The 15413-nt window shown below is 35.4% G+C and overlaps 1 protein-coding gene across 2 annotated transcripts in view; it reads left to right on the forward strand.

Moving 5' to 3' along the window:
* prkg1b (protein kinase cGMP-dependent 1b) overlaps positions 1 to 15413 on the forward strand; it is a 143946-nt gene that overhangs the window by 3782 nt on the left and 124751 nt on the right. The window contains exon 1 of one of the 2 annotated variants that reach the window (XM_006630375.3): positions 10586 to 11198. The exons of the other annotated variant lie outside the window; for it this stretch is intronic. Coding sequence (XP_006630438.3) covers positions 10714 to 11198 — 485 coding nt within the window. The 5' untranslated portion in view covers positions 10586 to 10713. Of the gene's footprint in view, positions 1 to 10585; positions 11199 to 15413 lie in introns of those variants that run through there. 2 annotated transcript variants of the gene reach the window in all.

A 15413-nucleotide genomic window follows, 5' to 3' on the forward strand; every position in this document is an offset into this window, starting at 1 on the left:
GTAAAATGCCCAGTTGTATAAACAGGTAGATATGTACTGTACTGTATATTTCTGTGGATTAAACCTTTAGCCCAGTAAAATAATAACAACAATAATTCTCTTTATCTGAGCTAATCATCTGTTATTATTTAAATAAATGTAGCATTTTTCTAATTTAAAAACTTTATCAGAAAGTATAACTTAAAAAATTCAGTGCCATGTAGTACCTGTCTCGAAAGGGCTTGCATATTTACTGTTTTGATAGGTGATATTTCTGAAATTTCCAGATATAAAATCCTAAACCTACACAACTGAACAAGTGATTATAGGAAATAATTAACAAATTCCTTACTTCAACAGATCTGATTCTGAAGGAAATTCATTAGGCAAGGTTCAGTATATTCATGCACCAGACTGGTCTGGGCACTAATAGTAACCACATGGTGGCAGAAAGGTTCCATTTCTTAATCGCAATGTACTTTTATTTAATTCTATAAATTATGTTTGTTAAATTGTACTGTAGTGCTGCTTGCCTATACAAAGCTGATGAAACGTCTCTGAATTATATCTTTCAGTTCAGGTTTATGCTTTACACTGCTCTGTCCATGTATTTGGCCTTGACATTTTTTATCACTCCACCCAAATAAAAAAATCAAAAGGAATTGATGTTTGTGTAAAGTTTTAAGATTAGTCATTCTTCTATTGGAAGGTGTGTGTCGCTATATTTTGTTGCATTCACGGGGCACATTCTTTGTAAAGTTATTTTTATCATACGCAGTTTGTGCTGAGTTACATAGTTTGTGTTAATGTTGTTTGACCCAACTCAAGTACCGTAGCCATGATGTATAATAATAATAATAATAATAATAATAATAATAATAATAATAATAATAATAATCTCTATTTTGTAAAGTCCCTATAAAAGTCACATCTCAAAGTGCTTTACATTATGAGTAAAAAAAAGAAACAGTCATAAGAATAGCACATTACAGAATAAGGTTATAGAAACACAAGTGGAACGAGGCAGAGCATGTGATCGTTTGCATGTGACCTGGTCAGGATTCTGGCTGCTGAATTCTGGACAGACTGTACTGCAGTTTGTTCAGTGTGAATTTAGAAGCCCCAGTGAGGCAGGCATTGCAGTATTGCAGTCAATTAGGGAACAGACAAATGTGTTGACCAGTTTTTGTGCTACAGTCATAGATAAAATAGGATGTAGTCTGGAGATATTTCTGAGACAGATGAAAGATGTTCTTACAATATTTTGCACGTGAGGGTTGAAAGTCAAGTTGGGATCAAATAGCACCCTTAAATTCTTCACTTTTGATTGAAATTCAAGAACAGCGTCACCCACACTGATAGGGTTGCTTCACTGGATTTACCTAGGCAGTGGATGGGAGTTGGCGAGCAGCATGAACTTTGTCTTGTTGCAGTTTAGGTGAAGAACATTTGGAGTCATCCAGGTTTTTGTATCAGAGATATACTGTAATTAGTGCAGAAACTGCTACTTCAGTGTCAGGTTTAATATGGACATAAATCTGATTATTATCAGCAAATAAATTATTATTCAGACCATGTGATATTAATATCTGACCAATGGGGAACATGTAAAATCTGAATAGCAGGGGCCCCAGTATGGAGCCTTGGGGAGCACCAGATTTAACGAACCCAACTTCAGAACTAAAACCCCCAAGAGAAACAAAGTGTCAACGATCAGTAAGATCAGTAAGTTGAACCATTTAAGAGCAATGTCATAAACTCTGAGCACAGTCTCAAGAGGGGAGAGTAAAATGTGGTGATTAACAGTGCCAAAAGCAGCACTAAGATCTAAGAGAATTAGGATAGATACTTAATATAACCAGAATTTATATGATTTTATATAACCAGAACCAGATAACCAGAATAAGCTGCTATAAGAAGATTTTTTGTAACTTTAAGAGAGTCACTTTCTGTGCTGTGTAATTGTCTGAAACGAGACTGGAAGGATTTGAAGACATTATTTGCAGTGAGATGCAATATTTAATGCAATATAGATAACCATTTGTCAAGGGCAATTTTAAAATGGTAATTAAACATTATATGTACATTTGACAGCAATTATAGTCAAATATAATATACAGTTAAACTATAATAAAATAACATGTACAGTATCATACTTTTACTGAACAAGCATTCAGCAGTACACCCTGATACTGTTTATATGTTGTACTGTAAGACACAATCTTGTTAACATGTCAGGACACAGACATACTGTATTATAAAGGCAGAATCAAATCTTTTTTTTTATTACTCAGTCTGTCATTCTGATCTTGTTTTAACTGAGATGAGGCAAATTATTGAAAGTAAGGTGCTACAGTGATATCTTTAAGGTCAAACCTAATGGCTTATAATTTTATAAATTAGTATTCCCACAGCAAAACATCATTTGGCAGTCTGCTGGTCTGTGATGTGATAATTTCAAGGGACTTACATGAAATCATAATGACAAGATTGTTGCATGAAGTACAATGAGGTCATTTGAAATAATTAACCCTTTCAGTGTATTAGGCATTTATTAAACCTGTGCTTAGTCAGTGTGTAGAACTCTCCATTTAGTTATTATATACATTCATCATTACTTCTGAAGATATTATGATATTGGGGTTATAGAAAGAAAGAGCCCACCTTTACTAAAACAATATTGAAATTCACACCAAGGCCCTTATATCCTAATATATTAAAGGGTTTACTCATCTGTAAGAGTATTAGATATAATATCACTATCTGAGTTCTGCTGAGGTTCAGTATTCCATTCTTCCACACTTGTGAGCTGCCTGTGTGCAGTTATAGAACAGAAATGACACATGATGATATTTGTAAATTATTTAAATAATTATTGTAAAAGTGCATTTTGTTGTGAAACGTTTAAGATTGTTTATTTTGGGTTTAATATTGTTGAAATACAGTACTAATGAAATGCAAAGAAAATGTCACAGAATTGTCATGTTCAGTTACACAAATCCTTTCATCAGGGAGTGATATTGTTTAGAAAAACACTTTCCATTACTGTGAATATTTAGCACTGGAGTGCAGTCTTATTCATCAGATTACAGAGCTATTGAGGAATGTATCATGTTTCTATTGATCTGAATAGGAAGTACCAGGGCAGGAAGTTTAAAAAAGTGAAATTCAAAGCCCTTGTTTAAGGTGTTTTCAAGGGCATAGAAGGAAGAAGTAGCTGTTTTTTGAATGTTCAAGCAATTTCTGATCATTTCCTTATCTTCACATGTCTGACTATTTATATCAAATTGTTTAAGCCTTTATATCCAAGTGTTCTGAAAAGTAATCTCTAGTTGTTGAAGTTATTGCCCACACTTATTTCAGCTACCAATGGGGAGATATGCATTATAGAAAACATCCATTGTCTATAAAATGCTTATTACCAGTCTGCAATCATTTACTTTTGTATTCTGAGTTTAGGCAATCCAATTCACTTTTGTAGATTATTCTGTCTCGGAAATCTTTGTTCTTGAAGCAATGATCTCCTGTGAGGCACTCCTTCATTGTGCTTATAGACTTCTCTATTTCTATTGTGATCTTTAATATTTTTAAATTCAAGACATAACTCTGGTCGTGCTTTTGTAAAGGGGTTATGCACTGTAACAGGTCTTATTTATGGCAGAGTTCAGTGTTTTAAAACACTCTGTGATAGAGGTAAAACATAGTACTGTATATTACACGCAGAAATAAACATAAATAAATCTTGATTCTCCATGCAGAAACAAATTTAAATGAGTCTTCATTCCATATTGTCTACAATATTGTGCGTTTGTAATCCCTCACTGTCCAATATGTACCAGGCCAGGGTACGCAATGTTTTGCTAAGGTAATTAAATATGGGTTAATGAAAGGTATTATGTACAGAAGGGAGTTCCTATGTTTTGCTGTTGTGCAATTAAATGTAAATGAATGTGGTGTAATTAAATACACTCTTTTTACTTTTACTTATACAGTATATGTTGACTATATAAACATTTATAGTGGAGATAATACCATATCTAATTGAGTAACTGGATCAAAGGATCATATTGTAGAACAATACCCACTACAATCATTTGCAAACATACAGTACATTTTGGCACTGTTTGTCTGAGACCAGCATATTCATATTTGTTAAGTGTAACAGCTGTTGCTAGTTACACCTTTTGTACTCTGCAGTGTTACTTTTTCTTACCCTTTATTAAAATCGAATTCAACTTAGCATGTGGTAGATCAATGTATTTTGAATGAAGACTAAAGTAGATTTCCTCTATTTCCTAGATTTCCTGTATTGCACTGAATCTTTGATGAATTGTGAATTTACAGAAATCCATCTATAAAAAACAGAATGTAATTAATTGTTCATTATGTTGGTTGAAAAACAGAATTTGTTTTTCCTGTGTGCCTTTAATACTTATCTCTATTGGTCCTTGAATGAATCGATAGACATTAGTCATTTCAGGTCAGAAGAAAATTTAAGCATCAAGGGAAATATCATCCTCAGCATGTTCTCAGATGCGATTTTCTGAGGTGTTTCATCAAGCAAACCCATTGATAGATAATGCACATAAAATGAAATAGCAAGCCTCAAAGAGGTTTGCATATCTTATACAAAAGATATGAAAGTCTGTTCTGACTTGTTGGGTTTTATAATGGTTACTGCACTGAAATGTCAAATTCTTTTTTAAATTATGAAAAAGTGTGTGACAGAGATTGATGTATAATAAGATACTGATTTAGAGAGGAACATTTTTATTTTTTGAGCCTTTTACAGTGTCTGATACACCATGACAATTATTAATAAATAAATAACTTATAATAATTAAGACACTTTAAATTAGTTCTCTTGGGTGTGAGGATCCGATTCTGCTGAAATCCTGATCATGAAATCCTTAAGGCCCTCTGTTTTCACAGGCAGAGTGTTCAAAAAGGGAGAAAAACTAAACCACATAACTTCAATGATGTCTCTTTTAATGTTTTCCCCCACAAAAAATAAAATAAAAAATTAAACAGCGAATATTCAGTGACATTTGTGAGAGAAGCGCTAACACTATTTTTTTTTCTCTGCAGCTTTTCAACTGACAGTGGCAATGAAAAATAAAAAAAATAAAAGCAATCCCAGAGTCACTAAAAAGCCTGCAGGGGAAAACTGACTGCAGATTCTATTTGTAGTGACAACAATAGCAAATAGTAACATTCTTGTGAAGACTTAGACCAATGGTGTTTTCCTGTGTGGTCCTGTAGTCTATAGAAAGACAGCAGGCATCACATATCTTTGCCATGTTTAGGTAACAACACACTGTAAGCAATGTGATATCCTTCACCTTTCTGTACTCCAATGTCAAATTGTTTTTTAACAGGTTTAAATCTGGTTTAAAAAGCTCTCCAACTTCATACCCGAGGCAGGTTTTAGCTGTATGATTAAATCTTTTGGCGATACATTTTCACTTCTTTACACAATCATGTTATTTTCAGTTTACTGATTGTTCTTTTCTTTCTTTCACTGTGTATTTATGTGCCTCTCTGGTGGAGTACTCTCGACTTGAATGTCCTTGCAAATGATCTTCGCTGGCGTGTCTGGTTTGATAAATGAATAGTGAAAAGGTAACAGGTTTATTCCATGCTGAAAAGAAAAGAAAGGAAACACAACGTTTCGGCTGTGGAGCCTTCTTCAGGTGTGAAGAATAATACTTTCTAAAAGTACTCTTCTGGTGAATGGTGTGTTAGGTCTACATTGTCATTGTTTAGTCAGGTCATCTGGTTAGAAAAAATTGCATCATATTAGTCTCACTGTGTTTAACTCAAAGCTTTTAACAAATGTGTTTTGCAATTTGTATGGTTGATGGGGACTTATTCTAAAAGGCTTTAATATTACAGTACAACATTAAGATTTGTGAGTCCATGTCATTTTACACTTTGTGCTTTTATGATATGATACAGTTCTTAAGCTGAATTTTACACAAGATTATATTTCTGTCTAATTGCAATATGAAATCTGTTAAAATCTCAGGGCAAACATGATGAGTAAGAATATCATTCTGTGGTGATCAAAAGAGTGTTTTGTAGTTTCCACAGTTTTTTCAATTTGAAAGATGCCTGAGGGAAAGAATAGTTTTATGTCAAATAACCCATTTTGGAGGATATGTTGTTGGATGAAAAGCTGTGAACATGTGGAATATATTGTCTGATAAGGCAGGTACAGTTCAAAATGTAGTCTTTTCTAAGAAACATTGCTTTTCCCAGATTTAAATGGACTTAAGTGAAAATGACTATAGTATTATATCTGTACATCCACATATTTTTCAGAAGGAGAGAGTAAAATAGTATGGAAAGGCAGTGAACTGGAGCTTTCATACAGTATGTCTGCTGTGCTGTTATAATAAATGGAGGGCTGAGATTGCATTGTCAGGTCCTGCAGTGTTACCACTGATAAAACTTGTTAGTTTGATAGGTATAATTCTGTTGTCTTCAAAACCAGTCTTCTGAGAATCATGTTATTTCCCAGACATATTACATTTGGAAAAGCAAAGGTGACCACTGCATTTTACTTTTCATCAATTTCTTTGTTGTTATTTTATATATTTTATACAATCTAAACTGGTTCGGTGTTACGCTGTTTAGACTAGGGGTGTTTGGTGTGTCTAGGTTGATTTAAATCCATAGCACCTCAAGCACTGTGAGAATTTGTTAAACTGGTCCAATCAAGACAGTTACTGATCGATTTAGCTCATTAAGAGCTTAGCTGGAAGGAAAACCCTCTAGGACCAGGTTTGGACAGCCATGGAGAAGAAATGTTATTGAACCAGAAAAACGTAGAAAACCACAGAAATGAGACATGGAGGCTGGGTCTGAAATAGGGTCTTTTAAATTTATGCAACAATCTGAAAATATGAAGAACTTGTATTTCTATACATGTAGCTTCTTTTTGTACTTCCATTATGAATCAACAGTTAAGCAATTTCATCTGCTTTAAAAGGAAATGATGTGTGTGAATATACTTATCCATAACAGAAGCCTTTGGGAAGGACACCTAGAAATTTGGTACTATTAAATGATAAACATTCTGAGATTTCAGTGTCGTCTGTTTGCTTTTCAAAACTGTCTCTGAAGGCGTGGACATCTAAGTGAATTATTTGTATCAAATGTGATTTCATTCATAATTTTTATTTTCTAACATACACTGTTTTAGATATGAGCTCTGGCACTTAGTATGTTAAACAATCTTATTTTGTCACTGGTTTTGCTTTTACATTTATTGAATACATTCATCCTAGCAAGTGAAACTTAAGGTCAGATCATTTAAGATACATGTTTTGCACTCAGCCCATGACTGAATTTTTCAGTTTTTTTTTAATCCTGTCTTAAAATATTTGCAGTCTTTTGCTTTTTCTAATTTTTAATCTTTTTTATTTCTGTCTATCCCTTATCATCTTGATTTTATATGTTTATGTGATATTTTTAAAATGTGTTTTCTGATGAACAGCGGTTTGAGAATTCTAAAATATTAAATGTAATATAATTATCAGATATTTATTAATTCTCTAAAATAAATTTCAGATTTAATGTCATGTTTTATTTTGTGTGAGAACACTGCTTATAAAATCGAATATTAGACATAGTGAATTGTTTTAAATTTAAACGCATATAAATCATATGCTCCTGCAGCAGTTGTAATAGTAACCACAAGAGGGAGCTTTTGATCCTTCTCAGCTAAGATTTTTTGTCAATTCATGCAGCAGAGTTAAGCAGAGTGGAGTATTAAAAACCAGTTTCATAATCTGACAGATGGTGTCATACATAAAACACGTTGCAAGAGGAGTCTAGGAAATGCCTAAAACTATTTTAAAAGTCACCTAAAAATGTCTGTTAGGGAATCTGGTGCACAAAAAACATTTATTTCTAGAAAACCTGTTTTGTCAGTATGAGCTAGTGGGATGTGGTCTTAAAAAACGAATTATACCTGTGTGTTTTATTAAATTGTTTGACAAGGGCTTGGTTCAAAATGAATTTGTATTTTATATTTCAACTTAAATCTCAGCAAAGAATTATGATTTATCCCTTTGGCTTTAATCAGGTCCTAAATATAAAAATGAATTAACTCTTTCATTATTCTGATACAGATTCATTTGCTTGGGAGAGGTGAATGTCCCATCAGAACATTATCTTACAAAAAATATTTGTTGTGTGCTTTTAATCCTGTTTTTGCCCTTAATTGAACCCACACTATCAGCATGCTTGTGACAAACTCCCCATGATGAGTGCATAAACATGAGCACAAAAATAAAACATAACAACTCACAAATGCTGTAACTTTGTGGAACTGCTATGACTGCACATTTTTTGGTGGAGGGATAATTATTCCTTGATCTGTGTTAATGCAGATTGAAAACATGTAACATTACATGTAACTGAAGGTGATTCTGAGAACCGCGGAGCTTGAGAAGAACATTTTGCTGTACTTCAGCATGTGGTTGCGGTGACTGCTTGGCACTGTTGTGAAATGGCTTTTTCAGTGGAGGCTGCATGGTCTTGATACAAGTGACAAGGTCATCACACAAGCCAAGTACAGGATTCAGACACTCCTCCACCCTACAAAACCTCTTGTAAGGGTTTATCAAGGCAGGAGCATTGATTTCACTTTAGACCGTAGTGAAAATAGAAGCAGTTGCAGGACAATTTAATAGATGCACGATAATGGGAGGAGTACAGAAGGAAGTCTGTGCAAGACAAATGGCATGTTCATCCTGGCCAAGTGTTTTACAATCAAGTATTCCCAGCAGTAATACTTACAGCGAACTAATGAAGGAAACGAGCTTTCCTGTACTAGTTATGTCACAGATTGTGAAATGAACGTTTTAAGTGAAACATGCATCTGCATGATAATTACACCTCAGCATTATGGCAGATTCTGTCTCTTAATGATGTGAGGCAAAACTGTCAGTTGTCATATAGTTCACTGATGTTCTGGCTTTCAAATTTCCTTCAAAGTGTTTTTTTATCTCCTCATTAGCCAAGCCTATCTTTTTGAGTGCAGTTTCAGGAGTATTTATTTAATTTGCTGTTCTGTCAAGCAAGCAGTACTTACGGTGCTTTTAGTGTAGCTTAGTATTGAGAGAGCAACTTAAGCAGGCATTTACAAAGCATTAATATTTTATAACATTTCTCTTTATTAGGGTCACTGGGAGTCATAAATGATATTACACGGCTTGATGCCAGAAAGAAATGAAGTGCTGTTTTAATAGGTTCTACATGAGGCCAATTATTCTGTCCGTGGTCTTCAGCTAGTGACATTGCTAGATTTGTTTTGGAAAGCATATGAATTACTCACTTTAACACCCTGTGTTCTACTGTACATTTCAAATCAACACAAATTAAATTGAAGTGCTAGCCTGCTAAAGTAGCTTTTGAAAACCCTGAAAAACATGTTAGCTAGTTTTAGGGGTTAAGAGCATGGACTATAAAGATCTTGATCTTCCGCACATTAAATTTAAGAACATAAGAACAGTTAGAAAAGAGAGCCGTCAGTTTGTCTCATCAATCCTGCTTGATTGGTCGTGAGCAGCTAATTGATCCAAGGATCTTACCCAGCCATTTCTTGAAAGAAGGCAGAGAACCAGGTTCAACAACATGACTGGATAGCTGGTTCCATACTCCCACGACACTTTGCATAAAGAAGTGCTTTCTGTTCTTGGTTTTAGATACACTTCCACATAGTTTCGACTTGTGTCCTCTCGTTTGTGTTTCATAGTTCATTCTGAAGAAATCCACTGGGTCGACTCTGTCCATGACAAAGATGAATATCGGGTCCCATTCACAATCTTCTCTGTTCAAGACTAAACAGGTTCAGTTCCTTAAGGCTGTCAGTGAAGGAATTCACTGAAGACCCAAGACCCACACTTAATTCAGGCACATACTCTATATACAGTAAGTGGTGCCCTGGAAGTTGGACATTAAAATTTGGGTGTAAAATCTTTACAACTTAATTTAACACACAATTATACACTGTAAGCAGGAAATGTTGTTAGGGAAGCATCAGAGTTCTGCTGCAACATTGACGAATTTAAGAGTGCATGAAATTAAAGTATTGTAATCTTTACATTTTGTTATCAGCTGTGTATTTTGTAATAAATGGCATGTCGCCATGTTTCCTGGTATACTTTAAAAGGATCTATTATTTTTAGAGTAAATTATTAATGATGAAAATGATAACCATACAGAAAACAATAAGTTGAATATTTTCTTCAGTGTTTTGTCAAAAGGTTTTATTAATGAGTTATAAGCAAACGTGGAGTGACAGAGATATTTCATGTGCATGGAAGTGTGATATTATTACTATTAGTAATTATTATTAATAATTCATGTCACCACTTGAAAGAGAAATATCTGATGCAAAAAACATGACCGTACACAATGCTTAAAGTTTAGCTCATGCGCTAACCCCGTGCCACAGGTCTTTCAGTGCAGCGGCGCTTTATCGCCTAGACCTGATAAGGTGCGTGTGTATGTGTTACCTTATTGGTTAGTCTATTCAGAAGAGTCTCAGACTTGATACTCTGGGAGCCAATGCATTGTGCTTCGGCATCCTGCAGGCGCCTCACTAGCTCTAAGGATCACGGTGGCTGACGTATAGGAAGAGAAAAATATTGCGGAGTGGAAATCCACATTCTCACGCTGCGATGCTGGAGGGGTTCACTTTAGGAGTTAGTCACTTTATTCATGGTATCTGTGCGTAAACGCTCATATTGCAGCGACTGGGTACTCTTGAATCAAGTCAGACTAAATTACTGTAGCCAGACAAGGCTTGAATTTGGGGGAAAACAAAAGTTAATCAAAAGAGTCAGAAGAGCACTTCTGGTAAAGTTTGCGTTTCTCGTGAAGTCCTGCGTTTACAGTACCATGGGCACTTTACGGGACCTCCAGTACGCGCTTCAAGAGAAGATTGAAGAACTGAGGCAGAGGGACGCGCTCATAGACGAGCTGGAACTGGAATTGGATCAGAAAGACGAGCTGATCCAGAAGCTACAGAACGAGCTGGATAAATATCGCTCCGTCATTCGACCGGCCACCCAGCAGGTCCACAAACGGAGCGTCCTGCAGGAGCAGCAGAGGACCAAGAGGCAGGCGATTTCTGCTGAGCCCACTGCCTTTGACATTCAGGACCTCAGCCATGTAACTCTGCCGTTCTATCACAAGAGCCCACAGTAGGTGCTGCGATTCCGTAAAACGCTTTTTTGTCACTGATTTTCTGTGTCAGTGTCACCTTTTGCGGTGTTGCTTATTGCACGCGAATCTCTGAACGCAACGTACAATAGCCTCTTCAAGAGCCGTCATCTAAAATTTCTGTACAGTTTTTTGCTTTTTTAAAATGTTAAAAGTCCACCATTGTTGTCGTGCAAATAATTGCTTTTTTTGTAAATCGAAATGTAGTGCTGTTTGCTTCGTTATATTCTTTTAAATGTTACATTTTGGTAGCATTTAATTTCCGTGTTTAATTCTATACTTATTAACAACAAAAGTGTACTAATCCATGGATGAGAGACACTTGGAACGTAATTCCGGTTTTGTAAAAAAACAATGGTCTGGCGTGAATCATAATGAAAACAGATTGTAGTTAAAATGTTATGGTTAAGTTAAACTATGTCCTTACCTATCATTCCGTTGATTCTGGTGCTCTATTTGTTTAATTTAAGCATTCTGATGTCCCATTAATTTTTACAAACTTTAAACATGTCGTACTATGAAAACGTATTTTGTTTAATTTCCAGGGGAAGTCTTATAAACAGCAGGGGATGTATATCTTTCTGGAAATTTCATTTTATCTTCTGCCAGCCTCCTGGTCACGTGATATTTGGAAAAGGCATGTTTTCACATGAAAAATGTTTGGGCAGTAAATCAATAATGTATACGGCGAAAGTAATCGCCTATTTAGAGCTGCTTCAAATGGTATGCATCATTTAAGTAATCTGTGGGTGGACAATCAAGAGCCCATATATACTAATGTCGCTTTGGAAATATTTGTTCAGTTCATTGTGATTAAAAAGAGGAAAGGTAGCAGGCATTATCTAAATTCTGATTACTGTGTTTACTTTTTTTTTAGTCACCTCGGTAATGGTACTGGTCTTTCATGCTGAAGTGATTCTGTTGCATGTACCTACTCTCAGTTATTCAACACTTCTTTCCCACTGAACAGTGGTATCTGCTGTTGTTGCTGTAGCTCTCTCAGTTTCCACTGGCTGTGCAGATTTTCAGAAATGTTTTCTTGGTGATCCCAGCAGTGCCTGGACTCTTAAGGTCAGCTGCATTGGTTTCAAAGACAGTGAATGAAGGGTATTTTAGTGTAGTCAATGAACCGAGCAGTGGAAGAGTCAGTATGATGAACTGTTTTAGAAACCAGAAAAAGTTTGAACATACAAAATCCTCTGCAGGGATTACTAAAGGAAAGCCAGGTTATAAAGTTCTTGACTCTGTAAAGCTTTGAACTGGAAGAAAGCAAGCCATTGATCTTTACTCTCTCAGCCTCTGTGGTGATACAATCTAAAGTCATTTGAATTCATTGCCTTCATTTCTTTATTGTGCTTTTCCTAAGCAAATAAAGCTAACGTCTGTATAGTTGACTTCCCCGAGACAAGGACATGCCTGACAAGTGTGTGCAATGAACCCAAGCCACTTTGGTTTCATTTTCAGTTTTTTGTGATAAAACTAATTGAAAATCTCACAATTTTCTAAGCAAAAGCAAGTATTTTCCAGATGACTGTGTCTATACCGTCGTACTTAATTAACAGACTGTCCTAGGCCTGTTCATTTAATGGATTGTGATAGGTCAAGGCTCATTGCATACATTTCTATGAGGTTTAAGTTACTTATTAAAAAAAAATACATTATATAATATTATTTCCTGTTGGCACAGGCATGAGTTCCCATTTGGATGCCATTTTTGTCCTCATTGTGTACAAAAACTATATTGAATTTAATTTAACTTCCATTTAAGTTTTACATGAGTCACAGAAAGCTTCAATTTGCTTCCTGGCAAAACGTAGCTCACTAGTATTGGTAATGGATTCTGTGCTGCCCCACCACACTGATTGCAGAAATGCCTAAAGGCACTTCTCTTGAATTGTTTGATAGAGGGCTTGAATGATGGATAAATATTTATCACTTGGTAGTCATTTCATAAAACCGAAAGCTTAGTACTGGATTTGGTTCTTCTCTAATGCAGGTCAATGTGCTTTTTCTGTTTTGTAAATGCATACCTTTCATTTACTGCCTCCTTGTCTTCTATATAGAATCTATATATAAATCTATATAGAGTTGTCACATTGGGATTATTTTGGAGTATGGAAATGAAGAGTGCAGCATTGTGAAGTGTAAAGATCTTTGTATTTCTTTGTATGGATTCCTTCGATGCTCAAAGTGAGCCTACGCATTTGTTTGGAAGCCAAACATTTGTAATATTTAATGCATACATTTTGCTTCAATTTTGATTTTCTACACTAGTATAAACATTTCATGCATTTCTTTGTGCATAAAAAGCATATCTTGCTTTAGTGTTCATCATGCACTGTATTGGTAATCAGTATCTTATTACTTGCTTCAAAATTGTCTCCAGTAAATCACTTCTGTTGAATTTGAAACAGCATTGCTGTTGGAAAATGGAGCAAAGCAGATTTATAAATGTGCAGACGTTATTAGAACAGGTTGAAGAAAGGCAGACGTGACTGACCACTTGTTGGCTTCGTTAGGATTTCTTCCTCTATCAGTCAGAAAAGTCAGAAAAGATGTCTTGAGTTGTGTTCACTATCACTCTTTCAAAATGATGGTGAACAGCCCCTTTCAGTCCTCTGAATGAACCTTTGAATCAGTCTATGATACTGATGACAGGTACTATTATATAAACATAGCATCACTGAATTAACAGAGCATTAGTACATGCGAGACAAAAATTCATAGCCCTTGACACCTCCGTTACACAATTCTTCTCATTTTGTTCCCTCCATACAGTATGTACTGTCAGTTTCAATAAGTTAAGCTTATGATCTATTTGGATTTTCACATGCTTAAAACACCTTGCTTTTTCCCTGTATTTTCTACTCATAGTACTTTCTGCTGTTGTTGCTGTAGCTCTGTCAGTTTCCACCTGTGCATGAAACCAGCCCTCCAAAAAACAAGCTTAATAGACCAGCACTTAAATGCCACAATGAGTGAAACCTAATTAGAAAATATTGGGAAAGTATGCAGTCTATCCATCTTGGTAAAGGATAAAGTGTCACAATATAGACAGAGAAAGCTAGAACATTTTTCTAGCAAGACTGGAAACAGTGTTCGAACTGTTTTGTTTTCTGCTTTGACACTGTGTCACCTTGAAGAAAGCTAAAGTTAAAATGTTCATTGCTTTTGATTTATTAAGGGTTTTCTACGGATTACATGACCACAGGGCTTTAGTTATGCTAAAAAGCTTATTTTTTTCTCTCTTTTTTTATTTTGCAGAGAACAAGAAAATTGCCGTTTAATCTCTGTAAAGTTCCGTAGCAGTATACTGTGATTAATGAAAATCTGGCTAAAATGTAACAGTTGCAGTGTGTCGTTTTTCCTGGGAAAGAAAATGTAGCTCGTGAAGGCATTTGTTCTTGGTCTGTGACAAGGTTTTTAAAAGTGCAGTGGAAGGTATCTGTCAGACTCCCTGTTTAAGAGGCATATTTTGTCCTTTTAAGGAAAAGTCTGTCTGAAGTGCTCAGGCCTAACATGCAGTTATTTAGAAATGGTCTTTTGCAAAAAAAAAAAGAGGAAATGGGGTAAATCCAGCTGGGGAGGATGGAGTTTAACTGCTGTTACCCATTGGTAAATGTGAGCAGTAACACAGACTGCTATGGTGAATGTAAAACTGTCAGACCTTGTTTACTATATTCTAGCACAACTGCATTAGCATTTCCCATTGAGGACTTACTGGTACACATCTTACCGTGTCTATTTTAATATCAAAGACACTGATTTCACTTCCCTTTTCTTTTAGTTTTTCCTTCAAAGGGCAGAACCAAATGATCTGTCTTCAGAGGCTGGCCAGTACCCCGAATTGATCTGTCTCATAAGTATTACCATTTGCCTTTCCTTTTTGCTTGGCCTGAAGCTTCGTTTAGCTACAGGTTTAAAAAGACGCATAATTAAGAGCAAACGCTCATGGGGAAGTCATCTTCTCAGAACCTTCTTTGCTCACACATTATCTATGGTTTTAAATTCTAATGAACACCGTCCTTTGTCACTTTTTAAATGAAATCTTTTTATCCTTTGTGGGGCTTTAAAAATTGGTTTACCATATGTCCGCTTTAACTCGGCAAATCAATTTTTTATCTCTTGAAACCCAAATATGTGGCAGAATGATTAAAGATTAATGTGTCGTCCAATATCAATGTCTGACCACATTC

The sequence above is a fragment of the Lepisosteus oculatus genome, chromosome 4, assembly GCF_040954835.1.
Source record: "Lepisosteus oculatus isolate fLepOcu1 chromosome 4, fLepOcu1.hap2, whole genome shotgun sequence".
NCBI lineage: Eukaryota > Metazoa > Chordata > Actinopteri > Semionotiformes > Lepisosteidae > Lepisosteus > Lepisosteus oculatus.